Source organism: Gouania willdenowi, chromosome 15 (genome assembly GCF_900634775.1).
Source record: "Gouania willdenowi chromosome 15, fGouWil2.1, whole genome shotgun sequence".
In the NCBI taxonomy this organism is placed as follows: Eukaryota; Metazoa; Chordata; class Actinopteri; order Blenniiformes; family Gobiesocidae; genus Gouania; species Gouania willdenowi.
In genome coordinates this window covers 24,468,944-24,489,602 of record NC_041058.1, presented here as the reverse complement: position 1 = coordinate 24,489,602, position 20,659 = coordinate 24,468,944, and the positions used below count along the sequence as shown (strand labels likewise).

Here is a 20,659-nt window from a genome sequence, read left to right as displayed (position 1 = left end):
CAAAGTTCACATGCCCTGCTTACCTCTTTGTTCCTGTAGATAAAAAAGTCTTCTACCCAGTGGTGTTTAGTCTGTATAATCCTGCCATAGTCTATGGAAATCTGGAGCTGGCTCCACCTGTTGAACTCCAGCTGGTGAGGCTCATTCAGCTTTGACTACGTACATACTGTACTATTCAAAGCATGCAGCAGTAGGTGCTGACCTGTGTGTTGCTTTCATCTGTTTCAGATTCACAAAAAAGACGCAGGATTTTGGAGAGACTTTGGGTTTGGAATGACGTGTCAGTACCGCTCCGATTTTCTAAACATTGGTGAGCACCAGCAGCCTTTTAATACTGCTAAATATTTCAACATCAGGAATTACTGCATTTCGCCATTTACATAGTTTGAGATATCTTTTGTAATCTTATCGTTTTGGTTTGATTACATTTTCCTGTTCCCCTTTTTCTTTTTTTGCATTGGATCTCATTGGACTCGAGTCACAAATTTGATGACTTTAGACTGGACTTGACAAAATCATGAAGGAACTCAATTTAGACTACAAATGACAAATGACTCGTGACTTCACTCAGACTTGAGCCTATTGACTCTGGAAGACTTGACTTCCTACTCTTCCAAAACCAAATATTTTATAAAATGCTATTATTAATAATGATCAATAAGGCACTCTGCCATCCAAAGGCTAATTATACTTTGATTGACAGGTCCACCTTTTAAACAAATTGACAGCCAATCAGGAACAGCTTAAAACATCAAGCTGGACTGAGACATGCACGCACTAGAAGAGAAAATTATTCCAAGAGTGATATCCTTTGGATTTAAAGATTATACCATGATTAATAATTGATTTGGAAAAATTCCACCTGGTTCCACTTCCCAGTATGATTATATCACTGTAATGTGACAGATATGTACTTGTTTAAGTAATTCATTGTTTATATCAACTGAATAAACTTGCTCTGTAAATTCTGTACGAGCTGTGGTACATTATGTACTCATGAAAATAAAGTAGAGGACTTCTGACTTTAGTGACATGACTTGAGAAGCAGTGACTTGATCTAACACAGCAGGTTGTCGAAACCTTCTGGGATTATTGCTTTACTTGAAGTTTTATACATAAATGCTGACATCACACTGTCATTATTATGAATAACGTATCATGAAGGCGGTCATTAAGTGTCCACCTAACCCAAAAAATGATGACATAGTTCCAAAGATGTCATAATTTAGCGAACAACACTTAAAACTGCAGTATCTACGTTATTTTTTTTTTGGGCATAATTTGGTCAAAAATCCATAATCATCTTTGAGCATATTGTAATCCAAAGTGTTCTGAGTGGACAGTGAATCTCTGCTCCATCTCCTGGCTCTGTAAATGAGCTTTAGAAATCCAGGAACGTGGTGCTGGACTTCAGCCAATCAGAGATCTTTCTAAAAACACGTGTGCTCCATGAGCTGTTTTTGGGTGTTTCCATTGGCTGCTCGAATGAAGTCAGACGCGTTCACGTACCATTGTTCGTAAGTGTAATGACTGACGTTCCAGATGACGTCTCCATTGCGGCGTTAAACACAACGGTTACACAGCAAATCAAGCAGGAAAAGGCAGACTGAGGGGGAGAAGCAACAGTTTAAAGGCACATGCATGTTCGGGAGGAATGGATCGCTTTGCGTCCTCGCAGATCCCTGTGACTGTGCAGGGTCTGCCCCATGTACTGGTTTCAGAGGGAGAGTGAGAAGAGACGGGATAAATCACGTGTAAACCTAATAGAAGCTTATTCAAGGTGAATTGATTGTATAGTCTGGATGTGGAGTGATGGTTGTCACTCTGCTCTGAGCGGCAGCTGAGATCACAGCCGCCTCTGTGTGCTTGTGGCAGGGACGAGCTGACGGTACAGTAACTACAGAGTAATACGTACATTCATGTCAGAGTCTAAAACACCAGAAAACTCTCCAATAACACAAAATAAAGTCCATACATTTGTCTGAGAAAAAAGTAGCTTAGAACGTTCAGAAAAGATACCAGTAAGGGAGGTTCAGTTTCAAAAAGGAACAGAGTATTCTACATACTGCAGCTTTAATGACAGCCTTCATGACACCTTATTAGTATAAAACTTCATGTTACCCAAGTTTTTTTCCAAGATGTGACCGTCTTCAGCCCTCCTCAGTAAATCTAATTAAGCAGTGTTTTAGTTTTGAGCACAAGTACAGTATATGCTGTGAGGACTGTGCTAAACCAAAGAAAAATGAAGGGAAAAAAGATTAATTTATTGTTTCTACCCATAACTAACTCCTTGACGTTGTATTTACTTCCTCATTTCAGGTGGTTTTGATCTTGATGTTAAAGGTTGGGGTGTGGAGGACGTCCACTTGTATAGGAAGTATCTCAGAAGTGACGTCATAGTGATAAGAACTCCAGTGTCAGGCCTGTTCCACCTGTGGCACGAGAAGCAGTGTGCAGACGCGCTGACGCCTGAGCAGTATCGCATGTGCATCCAGTCCAAGGCCATGAATGAGGCGTCGCACTCGCACCTCGGCATGCTCGTGTTCCGAGAAGAGATTGAAGCTCACCTACGAAAGCAGGCCTTCAAGACTCAGAGCAAGACGGAGGGCTGAAGAACTGTCTGCAGGAACCATTTCTACAAGTTTACACAGATCCTTCTGCTTTTCACTGCACAGCTGTAGACTAATGAATGTATAATGTGAACATACAAGTTTTACTGGAGCTACAGCAGCTAATAAGAATAGCAATATTTAACTTTGAGGCAGCGTTTACACTACTACAACTTTCTTAGATTTGTGGTATTGTTTTTTTTATGTTGTATAAAATCGGATCCTCAGCATGTTCAATAGCCAAGTGACAAATGTCTTGCTACAGAGAGTTCAGATAAAAGTCTGTATATCAGGAATAGATGTTTGTAGTCTAACCAGCCATTGGTGTTTGAAAGGCTTTTGAATGCAGCACAAGAAACAAAGTTCTTGTAATTTACAGTAATCAGCAGAAACGGAAGAAGTTTCACTTTTACAACTGAAGACAGTGAAACAATTAACATTTTCTACTAATTCTTAGCCAAAGCAAATACCTGCAGTAATGAGTCTCGCACCAATACTGGTGCAGCAGTGTAGTTTAAAAAGGGACCTTTTGTTGTTCAACATTGACTATTTTAAATTGCTTCTAAAGCGTTTATCAGCGGAGCATGTGGATCTAATAGTTTAGGAGCAAATATCCTCTGATAGCATGATGCATTATCAGTTCTGTGTGGACCAATATTATCCTCTAACAAACTGTCCATCATTCGCAGCACTACGTCACTTCAGACTGACCAGAGACTGAATGTTACTCATTTGTGTAAATAGTAATACTTTTCCACTTCATTCTACTTTCTTCATATGTGCCTACATGCTTTAAGTGACATGACTTGCTGATGAAAATGAAGCCTTGTTCCTTTTACCCTCTCATAATGAGAGATGCTAGTGTTCAGCTATAATAGGCTTTTCTCACCTTCATATTATCTCATTTTGTTCAATTGTTATTCCCTGCAAAAACATGGTTAAAGCACATTGCAACATACTGATTTATTATGGATTTTGACTCTAACATAAAATGATCAAACGCTTGAAGTAATCACTTTAATTTATTGATTTGACTCACTGGGCCACTTCTACCATTTATGCTGTTAAAATGCGATGTAATTCTAGTCAAGTATCTATAATACTTGCTCATTTGTGTTTCTCAAGTTAATTTGTCTGCAATAAACTACATTTATAGAAAATAAAAGGGGGGAATTAAACTGCCACATGTAAAGGGGGGGGGGGGGGGGGACTGCTTGAAGTCCATGTTGATGTCCTTAATGTGTCTGCTCAGGCTGAATGGACATGTTCCTGTAGATTTCTTTGAGAATGAGCAGAGCTGTGTCTTCAGACTCCCTGCAAGACAAAATCCATGTTAAAGCAAAGATCTGAGACTGGAACCAATCAGTAGTGAAAGGCTCCACTGCCAGCAGAAACTAGCCAATGTAGGAACTTCCTGAGCTAATGGAAAGTAAAGCCTAATCATGGGAAACATGCACCAATTAGTGCTGGGCGATATGAACCAAATCATCGCGATATTTTTCTCAAAATAGCAATATAAGAAACAAATCTGATCAGAACAGAAAGATAATTCTTGGTTAAATTTGCTGATTCAAAATGCCACACTTATAAGCGCTGCACAATATGTGCCACTTTTGGCTTTTTCTCCAATAAGGGACAGCATGTATGAGTGAGTTCTGTAGTGTGGCATGTTTAGGGGAAGGTCTGGGTTAGGATGCACTCAGTAATCCATCTACCTGTGCTTTTCATGCTGTTCAGAGAAGTAGCAAAAGCAGCAACTCCTGAAATGAGTATTTCAATACAGTATATAAAACAAGCCAATGTTGATATGCACGATATTGTAATTTTCTATATGTCGCCAAATAGAAAACTTGATATATCTTGAATCTCGATATATTGCCCAGCACTAGAACAAATGTTCATTTGTTGCTATTTTCTGTCTGAAACCTCAGTTGCAGATGGAACGTATCCGTACCAGTAACACAGATGACTCTGAAGGGCAAACAAGTACTCGTTGAAGCTCTCAATGGGTTTCTCCTGCAGAACATAGTCAATGCGACTCCCACCGTTCAACATCCCGATCTTCACCTCAGGCTCCTCCTCTTTCTGTGGCTCTGGGCTCTCTGAGATCTTGTGTTCTATAACAAAGCAGTGGCAGCGTTCAGTCTCACAGGATAATAACAGTCCGATCGCTGCTTAGCAAAGTGTGGGAGAATCTCACCCTGATGCGCTTGCTTCTCCTCCTCTTCGATCTGGTTGGCTACGATGGCCAGCTGGGCCTGGAGCTGAGCGGACGAGGTGTGTGCGCGAGCAAACTCATTAAGTGTCTGCCAGGCAGTCTTTAAGGAGCTGATGAAACCCTGTTTGAGGTCAGACCCCATTTTGGTCAGACTCTCCTTTAGTTCTGAAACATTGGGAAAGGCCTTGCTTAATAAATCTGTTACGCAACAGCTACTCAACCATTCACTAGGCACTATATTTACTCACTGTCTAGCTCATAAATGTCAAACAACATGATCATTAGTGACAAGCTGAGACAAGTTTACAGTGTGTGTGTGGGGCACCTCCGTAATATCTATGTTCAATCAAAAAGTCTGAACAGAAAACTTGTTCTAACTGAACCAAAGACTGAATTGTGCTCATCAGTTTTTGTCAACACTTTACTTGAAGTTTTATATATAGGGCTGACATTACGCCGTCATTATTATGACATGACACCTTTTTATTAGCATGAATAAGGTGTCATTAAGTGTCGTTCATTACCCTAACCCTTTGTTACCACTAGATCCCTCCACCTAACCCCTTTATTGGCACATGAAGCTGCAGACCTTTACCTCTTTTATTGAGTCCTGCATCAGTTTTATTGAGGCTTTTTTACTTCGTTCTTTCTTTCAGTTATTATATTTTATTATTTTAATTGAATCTCATGAGTAGGAAGAACTGGTTCCTGTGGCCTGTGCCCCTAAAATGTATATCCCTACCTAACCCCACTAGATCCCTCCACCTAACCCAAAAAGGGCCAACATACTTTCAAAGGTGTCATAATTTAGTGAACCTCAATGACAGCATTCATAACACCTTATTAATGCTAATGACAGATAATGTCAGCCTTATGTATACAACTTCAAGTGAAGTGTTACCGTTTTTTTATTTTTTATTTTTTAATAAATCCACATGACTTCAGTTTTGGATCACATTGTAATGTCATCATAGATATGGTAAATGGACTTGATTTATATAGCGCTTTATAAAGCAGTCCCAAAGCGCTTTACATATCAGCTCATTCACCCAATCACTCTCACATTCACACACCAGTGGGACAGGACTGCTATGCAAGGCGCGAGTCGACCACTGGGAGCAACTAAGGGTTCAGTGTCTTGCCCAAGGACACTTTGACACATAGTCAGGTACTGGGATCGAACCCCCAACCTCTCGATCAGAAGACGACCCTCTACCACCTGAGCCACGGTCGCCCTAAGGTGTTGATATGAAGGTGTTGGGTTTGTATTGTGTGTCTCACCAAGATGAAGCCTCTTCCGCCCTTTGTGATGTGGGATCAAAACAGGCTTCAAGTCCAAGTCTGGCATTATCATGGGTTCAATTCTATAAGCCACTGGATCCAGCTAAGAGAGAAGAGATCTGTACTGAATGACTGAATGCATGAGGACACATTTTCAGGATCTTCCACATAATTTGGTCCGAAAAAATTCTAAATTTTTACCAATTGTTCCGTGATTATTCAATAGGCCCACTGTACTCCCCAAACAAAGAGAAAATGTACGAAATGAGGAAATTGTTTTCTAAAAAATATGTTATTCTAATTTCCGATTACTAGTGAAAAACTTAATAACTGATAATGAGACACAGAGGCAAGCAACAATGGCCTCATGTAAAGGATTTTCAATATTCGCGAGTGGTGAAATAAAACAAAGTTGGAATAAAGAAAAATTGATTCATATTCCCAGAAAGAGTCATTTTTATACTATAAATTAAAACAGAGATCAGATTTTTTTTTCTTACATTCTTACATTTATGTTATGGGCCAATGAAAATAGTAAAAAAAAAAAAGTTCTTTTTCAGATTTGAAGAGACTGTCACCCAAGAACCAATGCATATATCCGACTAATCATTAGTAGGGCCCTATAAAATCTGTTTTATTTGTTTTCCAAATTCCGTTTGATTTTTTCCCAAATTGCATTTTTTCCACTTTCATTTTTTTTTATTCTGTTTTTTAGAAATATTTATCATTTTTTTAAGAGAATATTAGTTTTTAACTCCAGTGAGAAACCAAATAAATACTAATACATTTTAAAAAAAACTCATAATTAAACAAAAATGTATGCCAAAAATAAAGTAAGATAGAATTAAAAGGTAGTTATAAGTTGTAGTGACATGGATTATTCTGATTGCTCCTTTTTAATTATTTATTTGTCATATAAAGATGTATGAGAACTGCATTAATGTCACCCAATTTCCTCTCAGGGATCAATGGTTTACTGAATCTGATCAGGTTTATTGATTAAGTTTTGATGAACTTAGTTTAAATTAACCTAATTCAAATTATCCTATCTTCTGTAGCTCTGATGAGATGTTGTTATAGAATGTAACATTCTAATAACGTTGCTCCAATGGACTTTTATTTTGTAAACCGGAAGTTCCCACTGAAACGGTTGTACTTGAGGTAGCTTGCTGACTGTGTACCTATGAGGAACTGACAAAAGGCTGGAATAAAAAAACTAAAAAACAACACGAACTGAGTTATGAGTTATTTTTAGTTAGCCAGGCACAACAGTTTGAACACTGAGCAGGAGAAGATGATTAAAGCTGTTCACGTTCTCACAGCTGCGCTACATGAAAAACAGACGGAGCTTTACAGTCACAGCAAAGTTAAACGGGCACTGGTGGCTCTGTCTTTAGGAGTCAGTGATGATTTGCGTTGTTTTTAGAGGGTGTTTGTGGCGGTTCAAGATTAGTTTAACGCAACCAAGACAGGAGGAGGGAGGGTGGTGCACCTAATAAGCGTCCATGTAAGTAGCACAAAGCTGATCAAATTACAGGGAGCTGAGGCATATGCAAAGTCGTTTACTGACACCCCAACAAACTTTTTGCCAATTTTGAGGGACTGGCACGTTTACCAGATAGGATGTATAGCAGATCTTTTTGTATCTTCTGACAGAGTAGGTGGAGCTGTATATAAGTGCATTTATTGAAATGACATGAAATGACCCAATAGCTTTTGAAAGAGATTTATAAACATTAGTGCCAATCACTTAGCTTAAACTGTGATATAATGAATTAAAGTAAGTATTGATTAGTGATTGGCCAATTTTTGTGTTTTTTACGTGTATCAGCATCGTCCGACGCAGGCTGCTGCGTTCACCGATCCGCATTATTTACAGAAAGCAGAAATATCTTTTACTTGTTCTACATCACTTTTGTTAATTTCAATATATTTTCCTTTTTTAAAATTGAGACTTGTACCATTTATCATCATCATTGTGTAATTTTTATGATGTAAATTGAGGGAGCAAAAGTAGTATCAGCTCCAAATATCGGCTCAAGAAAATCGGCAGTCCGTATCGGTCATCGGCTAAGGCCTAAAAAAATCGATATTGGTCTATCTCTAATATTGACTGGTTCTTCTGTCCAAGGCCATATCCCATCCAAGGTTTTGCAGGCATTTCTTTTTATATGCTACATGATGAGAGAGCTGCTCACCGGATGATAAATGTTGAAGAACCCCTTGCATGTGGGCAGTTGGTAGTTCTCGTCAATCTTCTCAAGCCCTCGGACTGTCAGAAACATCCCGATGGGAGACCCCAAAGCAAAGAAGTTGACGGGCTCAAAATCCAGAGCGTGATAGATCACAGACACCTGCGCAGGTGAATAATCAGTGAAGATGTTTGTTAGTCCATGTCAGTCAGCTATGAAGCAAACGCCTCATTTAATCACCTGTCCAGTTCCAACGTCAAAGTAATTATAGTCGACGTGGATAGAGTTGCCCACAGATTTAGTGGGCATGGTAGCATTAGTACGGACTTCAGCTGGTAAGGGCGCCACAGCAGGGACGACTTCCCTCACCTCTTCCTTCTTCTCCTGAGCTGCCTGACGTGCAGCCTATGAGTAGGAAGCCACCACAGCAACAGTTACACAACACAACACTAGTACTGTAAACTCGTGAGGATGATAGGAGGTGGACTCTTGCCTGCTTGGCCACTCGTTCTTTGACAAACTTGGCAATTTTTTTCCTGGGACCCAGTGGGATGCCCATTTCCTTCAGGTCCTCGATCGTGCACATCAGCTGAAAGAAAATGAAAGACCTTGTTATTCACTATGGTGACGCTGCTTTTAGTTGTTATGCTGCAAAGAAGTGAAACAAACTGCAGCATCTGATGTGAACATCAAATTAAAGGCATTCTTTTTTTCTCTACTGCGTATGACTGACAGGGAGATTTTTAATCACATCACTTTGTGAATTGCCAATAATTCACGTTATTGGTGAATATTGGCAATTTGTTTGAAATATTGGCCATTTATTACATTTCCTGTTGATCCATTACATTGCTAAACAATCTCATTCCACATAACAAGTCTCCTCTGACAGAATTCACTGTAAACTAAATTGATCTCTTAGAAAGATTAACATTTCAACAAATCAGTGAGATTTGATGTCAACAGATGTCATTTCTACAAGTTTTTTTTTCTTCTCCTTTTCTTTAAAGGGGACATATCATGGTTTTAAATCCTTACTTTTTACATATAAATCATACAGTTGTGGTCTATATAAAGCGGAACTGCAATGCTTGGGTCTGAATTCCTCATTATTATAGCTCCACAGGCCCCTTTTCTTCCCCTTTTCTGATGTGCTTCTGAGAGCAACTCGTTTTGGTGCGGTCTCTTTAAATGCAAATGAGACTTCATACCCCGCCCCCTCTCCAGGTTGCAGAGGTGACACTCGGTTCAACTCCACCCTGCTCGGCCATTTTTGTAGTTTGATAGAAGAGATACGGCTATGTAGCGGCGCAGAAACTTTTTATTCAGAGGTTATTTACAAAATGTCAACAACAGAAGACTTGTCCATCCAGCTTTACATGTTTGAGCCAGAGTCTAACCCGGCGGAGCGAGATGAAAATGAAGATGATGAACCTGCAGAACCCTAACAAGTGAGCTAACACAAGCACCGAGCTAACGCTAGCGCCAAGCTAACATCACAAAATGCATTTTAATACAGTCTTTTCGGAGACGAAAACAGCAAAATGAAATGACTAATGAAAACTTTAGACTTAAATTAAACCACGTAGGCCATATCATCAAGGATCTAAAACGAGCACACAGCACTAACATATGAAGTCTGAAGACGGTGCAACTGCTAATGCTAACAAGACAATGACAGGGACGTCTTATCATCACACATTTTAGCGTTATTTACAGCTTACTGAAGTGCTCTGTTCGTCGTCTCCAAAGATAGCAGGAATTGAACCCTCAATCAGACAAAGTCTTTCGGCAAATCCTTCTTTATACTGGCGGAGGTTGCAGAAGCAGTCATCCTTGAAGTGCTTCGCGCACACAAAAATGACCTTACCCACAGATGTGGGTCCATTTCCGTGAAAAATAAAACTCAACCAGGTACTTCGAAAAGATTCTGATGCTGGGAGACGGTGTAATGAAGCGTGTGGGTTACTACATCCAACAACCCAACATTTTGACTTATCCTCTCGTAACTTCGGCATCCTTGAGCTTGGACTACAAAATAAAAGCGAGAAATAAAAATGGCGGATTGCTCGAAGTGTTGGGCCTGGAGTCGATGTCCTAATTTGGCAGTTCCGCTGCAAATACTGTGACGTTATTGTTCAAAAAACGTAATAGAGAACAGAAAAATCGAAACAAATTGAAAAATGTGACCAAAACAGAATATAAAGATATCAACGGAGCACCTGAAGAGACTAATTTGATTTTTTCTGTACTTCTAAACACTCTAAATATACAACAAAATGCATTTAAAGGCTAAAAAAGTGGATTTAGCGTGATATGTCCCCTTTAAATCCCACTCTGTGGTTGGATTCATCTCAGTTAAAAACATATCTGTTGAATAAACAAGGTTAGCTTTAATCTTACAAAAGATTCAATGTCGATCTTCTCCTCATCTAAGGTGCTCTTGTAGTCCGACAGGCCCAAATGTTGTAGGACAGCAGAAAGGTCCTCAAAATCCTCCGTACTTTCTTTGGGCTGCTCCTGCACAGCCAGAGGTGGAACAGCTGCACTGTTTTCCAGGGAAGGAGCCAACGTCTATCGAGAAATTGAAAGTATGACAATCATCTATTCAAATACCCATGGAAATACTAAAGTGAGCCTGGAAGATATGTCAAAAAGAGTAAGTTTTTTGAGTATGCTGAATCCATATTTAATGGAATTCACACAGGAAAACCAATGGTTCCCACTCAAAATCAAGAAATCCAAGATGGCCACCAGATGGCCAAAGGCTATTTGTTACAAGAGATGTCCCGATACAACTTTTTCATTTCCGATATGATACAGATATTACAGCCTTGCGTATCGGCCGATACTGATATTGATCCAATATCAGCAAGAATCGTACATACTAATATTTTTTTTTCTTATTTAGTAAAAAAATATTTACTTATTTTGTAGTGTGGGATGTTAGAAAAGTCTTGATCAAGTCATGTCACTCAAACAGAGAACAATCGTCAGCAACAGTAGGTATGAGGAAAACTGACCCATTTATTATTAACCAATTGGTTACATAATTTTTTACCTTCAACATAATATCTACAGTATTCTACAACTGTAAAAAAAAAAAAATTTTAAAAAAAAATTTAAAAAAAGGGGAAAAAATTTTTAAAAAATTGGAAAATCTGGAAATTTCAATCCGATATTCGTTTTCAGGCTAATATTGGACCAATATCTGATGTCAATATCAGATCGGGACATAAAAAGTTTGAGTTTAATCATTGCACCGGTTGGCAAGTGCTGAAAAATAAACACACTATCAGATTAATGCTTATGCATGCACCAGGGTCACAATGGTTATAACTCTCTGAGAAAAATGAAAATAGATTATAATTATTATTATTATATTATTAATTCATGTTTTGATGAGGATTTAAATCAAATCATTCACCCTTTAAAAGACATCTTTGTTATACACAGCTGCAAAAAAATTGCAATTTCACCCTTTCCATGTGAAAAGCATTGTGGTGGCCATCTTATATCTTGCCCTGGATGCTATTTTCAGTATTTTAAGTCATTTCATGACAATCCTTGTCCCCAAAGATCACGTTTCTTCGTGCAACAGAACCAAAGATGGTACCATCCATATGGTGGCCATCTTGAATCTTGCTCTGAGCATATTTTACGGTATTTTAAGATATATTATTGAATTCCTTGACCCTGAAAACCTATAATTTCCCAATTAGATCATGCCTCTAAGTTAAATAGAATCAAAGTTATGACAAAATATCCAAATTGGCAATACAGATGGCGGACATCTTGAATTCCTTGATTCTGAGTCAGAACCAATTTTTACCAGCGTGGATCCCATTAAAAATGGATTCAGCCTTCTCAAAAACACCTATCTTCAAATTTTCATGCTTTCTTCCAGAAGTGAACATCTTAGCCTAATATTGCTACATATCTGGCGAGCTGAGTAAGGTTCTACCTGTGTGGCATCTCCATTGGTGGTGGGAATGACTGGCATAAGCGGGACAGAACAATCGGTCTTCTGATTTGAAAGCAGATCAAATAGGATAAGTGAACCTGTGAGGGGAAAAAAGGAAGAATGGTTATAAAATCCAAAAGAAGATATTTATTTTAGGCTTTACCTAAGCTGTGTCCAGCCACTGATATTCTTCCTCTGTAGTCTGGGTTCCTGGTTCTGAACAGTGCGTACAGGCGGTTAATCTCAAGAGCAACGGTGTCCATGATGGTCTGGCAGTAAGTAGGACTGTTGTAGAAAAGCACGTCTAACAGCGTCTCATTTGTAAAGTGTCGTAGGCGTCCAGTGCTGGGTAAGGTGATCTTCTTTATCCTTCTAAAAAATAAACAACAACAACAAGAAACATGTCTGAAGTGGTTCAGTGATGATGTCCATTTTAGGCACCAATTTTAAAAAGTCTTAAAAATATTAATTCTAAAATAATTAGAATGTGTCTTACACATGGGGGAGACAAAAGGTATATAAATCCACAAATGGAAAAGTCTTTGGTAAGAAAACATGTTCCCTGAGTTTGCTGAGCACATTGCATGTTGTCACAAAATGTGCAGAGAAAATAAAATGATTGATGACACTTTATACTTGAAAAGTTGTTTTTCTACAGCCCCTCCTCACCTGTCCACCCCCGTAGCGTCCCCATGAAGAGCCGTGTGCCACTGAACAGGCAGGAACTCCACTCGGCTGATCCTGTGCTCATCCAGCGGCTTCTTAAAGTGACTGTGCAGCAGCTTCAGCGACACGCTACGAAAGTCATCCACTGAAGACAACAAAACATCAGATTTTTACACTTTATCCTGAAAACATCATCAGCCCACACTGGGCCTGTACTACAAAGCTGGATAAGTATATTGGCTTCACCTAACCAATTATTCTCAATCAGAGAGCCCCTGTCCTACGAAGGAGGATATAAACAAGTTCACTTAAACCAGGTGATTTAAGGCTGACTACGAAACTGAAACTGGGCAGACTTACATCACAATTCTTTAAAAATATGAAGATTTAAAATCAATAATTCAGACCAAAAACAACAGCTGCAGAAAAAGCAGGAAGGAAGGAATGCAGGAATCGATGAGTGTTTATGCTTAAATTAGTGAGATTATACAATATTCATCAGAGAATAAACGGACACTCATCAGTTTCACTTTATTAAGGCACAGCCCATTATTTGTATTTTATACAGTGTCTATTATCTCTCTGTGTCGCCACAGAATACATTAAATAATTAAATAAAAGGATTGCATGAATGTCTAAATATTCTCTCTACTGTCAGCTGTCGCATCAGATCCACACAGCGACGTGTTCACAGAATGATCCTCCTTTTATTGGGCAGGTGGTTTTCCAAGAGAACTGATTGGTCAGGAGGCGGGGCTTTCATACGTCCGCTCAGATCCTAGCCTGAACAAAACCAGGTTTGCTGTTCAACCTAAGTTACCATGGTGATTTATCCCCGTATAAAAGTAACCAGCATCGTAGTACAGGACACACGGAATAACTCCCAAAAGTTAGCACGATAAGAGGAAATCCAGCTTCGTAGTACAGGCCCACTGTGTCTGCCTTCCTCAGGTAAACAGTGCTGCTGTGTGCTACTCACCACACTCAACCATGCTTCGAAATCTCAGGTCACACACAGGGCCAATCCCATGAACCATAAACACCAAATGGTCAACTGTGGAAAGCTCACCTGGACCAAAGATTGAAGAGAAAACTCCTCAGTCAACCTTCATGTCATTAACATTCAGCATCTGTCAAATCTCAATTTTATTTTCACAAAACTAGGAATAAAAACTCTTCAAATGTGAATCTTTACTACATTACAACGAGTATGCCAGTGCTTAAATACCATCAGGCACTTCGTCATGGTCGTCATCGATCCCTCTCTTCACCACTCTGGGCCTGGACTGCCCGTCCTGACTTGAGCCCCACTCGTCTGGCATGAGTGAGGGCTGAAACTGCACTATGACCTGTAGAAGCAAACAGAATCTCCTTTATCGTCCTCTATTGACCCTGGCAGAGCCTCCGTTTAGCACTGTTTACCTTTGGATTGTGCATTACGATGGTTTCTCCTGATGGAAACTCCAGTTTGCGGTGCCACTGGTTTGTAGACACAGCCTTTTTATATTCAGCCTGGAATAACACAGTCATATTGTTTAGTGATATCAGAAAAAAGTGTGGAAAAAATGTAAAAAAAACTCCTATTTTCAGGGCTATTGAACGCATTGTTGTACTGGCTACATTCCAATAATATAGAAATTTTCCAAGAAAAACCCACGTAAAGGCTGCACCTTCATATAGGACACACTCTATTGGCTGATTGGCAAGTAGGTGCGCTGCTATACTCCAGTTCTTATTAACAGACTTGCCATGTATTCTGATGAGTTTCAACTGATGTTTCCATCTCCACATGAAGTCTCCTCCTCACTGCTCCACGTCTGCATATCAGTGCATTTACAGCTTTACTGGAACCAGACCAGACTGATTTATTGCTCCGTAAGTTTTGCGTGTTACGCATAATGCTCCATTCACACCGGATGCGTCACGAAATGTCCGTACGTTCAGATTACATACAAAGTTGATAGATGCGTCCCAGATGCGAAATCTTTCCAGTATGTCAAGTGCGTTGGCCGTGTGATCACGCTCCCCATTTTACGCATATTCGCAAGAGTTGAAAATATTGAACTCCTGTGGCTGTTTCGCATGACGAAAGCCAATCAGAGTCAGGCCGTCAACACGGACACCAGTCTGTTCACCCATTCAACCATGGGGTAGAAGCTGTGTGTGATCACCTGGAGCTGTATGACAGCCTTTATAACCGGGACCGGACGAGGAAGGATTAGGGGTGGAGGAGAATCAGAAAGGAGGTGGTAATAGCAGGTAATAGTTCTCTCTGTAGCACTGAGCTAGGATAGCATCACACCGGCTTTTTTCACTGGTGGTTTATGTTAATGAGAGGAGAAAAAGGAGCGCAGGTCCTCGCTTCAGCAGGCAGTGAAACTCATCAAGCTGGATGTGTCGCTGGTGGGCGGGGCTTTCGCTTCAGACGTGCGTATGATGCGAATGGGAACATTTTTTAATCCTGTGGAACCTGCAGTACGTTTCGTACGGCAGATGCGTCCGGAGCCGCAGAAGACGCATTCGGTGTGAACACAGCATTAGCTTCTCCATCAGCCTCAAAGTCTTGTGTGTGATCGCTCCTGATAAACATAACGTGGTGATTTTACAATCTTATGCGGTTTATTACTTATTTATTACTTTGATTGTAAACATTATTGTGCTTTTTATACGCTCTTCCCACCGTAAATGCATACGTGCGCACCACTCCCCGGTCCAGAAACTTTCACTTATTACCAGTATTTCCTTTTTATTTAACCAAACATCTTATTTCAGGCACAGAAAATAAAAACAAATATTCAACAGATGTATGACTTCTGCCGTCACTTGCTCCAACGCATTTTTCCTCCACTCGGACGCCGCCCTGCATACGGAGCACAACGCGTACGTCCTGTTATTAAAGCTGTGAGAGCTTTCACTATTTGGAACATCACATTCAGTTCACCGTAATGTTCAGTAGCTGTTCCACTTCATTCATTCCGCTGTAGGGGTGACTGTCAGTAATATTCTGCCTCTCGACACCTGCCTACACTGGACACATGTGCGACTGACTGAAAAAAAATCCACACATAAAGCGCAACACCGCATTGGCCACACCCTCAACTTTAAATAAAAAAAACATAGCCTCCTATATGCCTATAAATATGGTACATTTGTTTAATGTCTATTATAACACTGCTTTTCCCTTCAAAATACTCTATTTGACCCATTTTTAGTTTCAAAGCGTTTTCATCCTACAGTTCCGAACAATGACTAAAACAAACCTCCAGCTTGTCGCTGAACTCCTCAGAGTAAGGAACGAAGCGACTGTCGGTGTCTCCTTTGTAGAACCAGCTGCAGCGCCGCACCTCGGTAGGCTCCTCCTCCCAGTACACTGACGTCCGAACGCGGTCATAAAGCTGAACATCGTAACGCCCTCCGTCCGTACGGACAATCACATTTTCTGGGTCTGGCTGAACTGAATCATTTAAAACAGAACAGTTTGAGCACAGATGATAACGTCACTGGTGATGATAACGGTGTGGTGCTCAGATCATGTGTGTTTGTGTGTGTGTGTGTGTGTGGGGGGGGGGAAATACCAGAGTTGTACGTCTCCTCAAGCTGTATGGAATCAATGATGCTGAAGGGGAGCCAGATGCTTTTGGACTCTACCTGCTTACAGTAGAACCAGTGAGGCTGGACTGTCTCATAGACGTTGTAGTTATATTGCATCATGGGACCAGAGGGAATAATGGCTCCAGCTGAACTGGGTTGAGCTGGAAATCCAGGAAAATGAGTTGGAGGAGGCTGAGGGGATAATGAAAGATATTTAATGAATCTTAAGGTTTTGTTTATTCATATAACTCTTTTTCAGGCAATTTGATCTCCTGACATGTTTCAACTGTCAACTGCCAGTCTTCCTCAGAAGTTATTGCTTTGCTGTATCCCCACAAGTTCTTTCATAAGGAAAGCATCAATGCCCAGAAAGAACTTCTTTATTTAAAAAAAGAAGACAAAATGAACTTGTTGGAGATATGAAATCAATGTGTGACAGCAGGAGTGGTAAAGTCATGAGTACCTTTGTGAATGTGGGTGCTGACGGTAGGTGCATAGGTGGTGCAGAGCTGAGGGGGTAAGGGTTCTGCTGAGGCATGAGCGGCGGTGGCAGAACTTCAGGAGCAGGAATATAAGGACTGGCTCTGCTGCTGGCCGGCGTGTGCCGATACGGGTTGTGACTCTGCGCTTGCATTTGAGGAGGCGGTGGGGTGATGGTTGCAGGTGGAGGAGGAGTGTGGTGTCCCATTGGACTCTGGTAAACTGCACCACCATACATTGGAGGAGTGGGGCTGTTGTATGAACCAGGAGGTGGAGGTGGAACCATGGTGTCGCTGCTGGGAACTGAAACAGGGCATGTGTTGACCGCAGGCGGTGCTGGTGGTGGACACGGAGACTGGCCTATAGATGCAAACGGATCACCGCTGGTCACTGGGTTGGAGAAGTAGCTGAATGTAGAGAGGTGTCCATTCCCAGAGGTCTGACCCAGGAAGCTGTCTTCTTCACCAACATCAGTGGAATCCTCTGTTATCAACGGGAAGAAAAGCTATTAACATGGAGTCAAAAACCCTGGTGGGTATGACACTGGTTCTGCACTAGAATATAGTTCTATATATACATCACTACTATATATAATTCCACCAAGTTCTTTTTGAATATGTTAAGGTTTCATTTATTCAGAACCCTGAATAAATGAATGAATATCGGATTTTATCGGACTGCATCTAAAATATTAGCGCTCCGATAAAATGTTCCGTTCCAGCACTTCTATCTATAGGTGACTGTGGTTCAAACTCCAACAAAGTAACCTACAACCTACAAAATAAGTAATAAAAGTATGTATGATTCGTGCTGATATCGTATCGGATCAACATCGGTATCGGCTGATACGCAAGGCTGCAATATCGGTATCATACCGGAAGTGAAAAAGTTGTATCGGGACATCCCTACATCCAATACCATCAACAAGAAGTTACTCATTGTGGTTGGGAAAATGAATGGGATAGATATATGTGTGTGTATATATATATATACATATATATATATATATATACATATACATATATATATATATTTTTTTTTTTTTGGTAGCCAGAACACCAATAAAATTTAATCACCTGTTCCAGTACCCAATTAAAAATTCCATCCAAACTTTTCAAGTTACCTTGCTAACACATTGACAGAATCACTAACATAAACAGAGGGTAAAACCTAACTATACCTCTCTGTGCTTGGCGCTTGGTAGAGGTAAATATTAGTTTAATAAAAATCTAAATAGTGTAGGAATAACATCAGTGACATTTAAACTATGAGATTAATTAAATTTAATAAGTAAAAAATAAAATAAAATATAAATATATGTTCAGTTCGCAACACCACCTTGACTTCCGTGTAATAATTCCAGCAAGTTCTTTTTGTCTTTTGGATTGCAGAAATTCATATTAATGCTTTAAAGAATAAATCAATGAAAAATATAAAAATATTCCGTTTGCACTGACATTTCAACAAACAATGCATAATATTAAATAGAAAAATAAAATGTTTCAGTGAGAAAAGTGTTTCGAAAATTTTCAGTGGCCGGAATCTCGGTGCATCACTAGCGGAAAGTATTACACAGAAGTCGAGGGAACATCTAAGAGATCGGCAGACGCCTCTGAAGAAGACTGGCAGTTGACAGTCGAAACATGTCAGGACATCAATGTAAATTAACAGTTGTCTGAATAGATGAAACCTTAACATATGACTACTCTATATAATCCATGTCATGATGTAACAGAACTTTACTATGTGACTAAGACCATTAGAAATAAAGCCCTTTAAACAGACAAGAAACAAAAGCTTTTGGTCATACTAAAAAAACTTGGAATTTACCCACTTTTTAATCGCAATCAAAGTGCCTTGAATAATATTGCGGATATATGTCAAGGTCTACTATAGCTCTGAGCCCTGTGACAGATCAGTAGGAATAAGCATGTGATTGTAAAGTAGATCTAGAAGAACAAAATAACTGCCAGCCATGTGTATATATAGACTACATATTAGTAACACATAAAAACAGCAGAACAACAATCCTATTCAGAAAGAGGCTTCATGTGTTGCGAGTTCGATAATAACACAGTTTAGGTTCAACACATATTCTGGAGCTCTGTTGTCCACCAGACAAAGGTTTCAAATTCCTGTATCGTCTACAGATGAATACAGTAGAAAGACGAATGAGTGACATTGTCCATCAGAGGAAATGCTTTTGAATGGATCATCTTTGTATGTTTACCCAGTGATAATTTCACTGCCAAGCCATAACCGGATCTCAGTTTTAACAGCACAAACAGTCTGGGTAGAAGTCGTAAAGGATATGAAGATGAACAAATAGTAAATAATCAATACAAGTTCTATTGCACAGGTGTCAAGGGTTAAGGCCAGGGGGACAAATCCGACCCTTTGGAACATCAAATCAGGCCCGCTCGTGAAAATATAAATGCTAGAAGAAACATAAAAACATTTTGTAAATGTAAAAACTAATTCAGTTGAACATATTGTCATATCTCACCCTCTCCAAACACACACACACACACACACACACACACACACACACACACACAAAAATCTATTAAAATACACAATATTGGCAGAGCTCAGTTTTCCAGTTCTTATATCACATGACGACAGTCATTTTTAATCTCAAATTAAATTTGGCAAATTTTCCTCAAATTATTCAATGAAATCAGGGAAATTGAAGTGAAGATCCCGCAGCGACATATACTCATACTTTATCATGTATGTATCATTTATACGTGGAAGTTCAAACCAGGACACATTAATGTTGAATTTGTTCTTTTTCCACCAAAAATCTGTGACACACTTAAGATCAAACAGCTCTGTATTTGGCCCCTGAACTAAAATGAGTTAAACACTGTTCTATTGAGTGTGTTTTATTAAGATGTCACATCACATCAGCATAGTACATTATTACAGTACACTAATTACATGTTAATCTATATGATAATAAGACTCAGTCGTCTTGTAAGTAGCTTGATTCCATCAATATCAAAACACTCATTGATAAACTCAATAAAAACGCTTTATATCACACTTTCCTTTAGCACCACTACAGGACAAATGATATAGATCACAAGGTTTGAAATGATAATAGTAGCTTTCAACAATGCCCAATGTTTTAGTCTTGATAATTAACACTTGTTTTAAACTTCTTAAAGGCGCCGTTTAGATTTCGTTTTGATAAAATAGAAGCTTTAGTGTCGTTGTCAGATAAAGCCTTTAACGTCTTAAGGTCTAAGTCACAGACAGTCAGTCTCCTTGACCACAGACCCAGTGTTTAGTTCTTCATGTTTATGTCCCACAGACCTGTTAGCTCAGCTAGCTTAGCCACCGACCCCTGTGATGGTTGGACTTGTCCCCGTTCACTGAATGCTCTTACCTCCTGACAGCACAGCCGGACCGGAGGCCTGGCTCACGGGAATAAATGGCAGATTGAAGTTGAATTCCGGGGCTCCGCTGAATAATAAATTAGCACCTGCGTTGGGACCATTATTATTTTTTCTATCTGCCATTTTTTCCTGGAAAATTACACGTAGCCACTGACACGCATACTTCTCTAGACAGCCCTCTCAGACCTGCACTGATCTGTAAAACATATAAGCCTTACTCACTGTAGACGTCTGTTACTCACTGTGCACGATCC

At 39.7% G+C, this 20,659-nt stretch overlaps 2 protein-coding genes across 2 annotated transcripts in view; one reads left to right on the top strand and one right to left on the bottom strand.

The window, feature by feature from the left end:
• csgalnact2 (chondroitin sulfate N-acetylgalactosaminyltransferase 2) overlaps nucleotides 1-3,686 on the top strand; it is an 11,615-nt gene extending 7,929 nt beyond the window's left edge. The window contains exons 6-8 of the mRNA XM_028468423.1: nucleotides 40-134; nucleotides 229-310; nucleotides 2,320-3,686. Coding sequence (XP_028324224.1) covers nucleotides 40-134; nucleotides 229-310; nucleotides 2,320-2,612 — 470 coding nt within the window. The 3' untranslated portion in view covers nucleotides 2,613-3,686. The remainder of the gene's footprint in view (nucleotides 1-39; nucleotides 135-228; nucleotides 311-2,319) is intronic.
• Nucleotides 3,613-20,659, bottom strand: sec23ip (SEC23 interacting protein). The gene is made up of 18 exons (XM_028468422.1): nucleotides 20,396-20,659; nucleotides 16,985-17,484; nucleotides 16,506-16,713; nucleotides 16,191-16,384; nucleotides 14,353-14,442; nucleotides 14,159-14,279; nucleotides 13,910-13,999; nucleotides 12,934-13,075; nucleotides 12,428-12,636; nucleotides 12,265-12,362; nucleotides 10,704-10,874; nucleotides 8,794-8,889; nucleotides 8,541-8,705; nucleotides 8,307-8,462; nucleotides 6,109-6,211; nucleotides 4,810-4,992; nucleotides 4,564-4,726; nucleotides 3,613-3,923 (listed from the first exon to the last, which is right to left on the bottom strand). The coding sequence occupies exons 1-18, from the start codon at nucleotides 20,526-20,528 to the stop codon at nucleotides 3,845-3,847; spliced, it is 2,901 nt and encodes a 966-aa protein (XP_028324223.1). The 5' UTR covers nucleotides 20,529-20,659; the 3' UTR covers nucleotides 3,613-3,844.

Coding starts and splice junctions, on each gene's coding strand:
- sec23ip (XM_028468422.1), bottom strand. CDS start 20,528: ATGGCAGATAGAAAAAATAATAATGGTCCCAACGCAGGTGCTAATTTA. Junction 14,443..16,190: donor AGTTCAGCGACAAGCTGGAG/GTTTGTTTTAGT, acceptor GTGTTATTCCAG/GCTGAATATAAAAAGGCTGT. Junction 12,637..12,933: donor GACGCTACGGGGGTGGACAG/GTGAGGAGGGGC, acceptor TTTATTTTTTAG/AAGGATAAAGAAGATCACCT.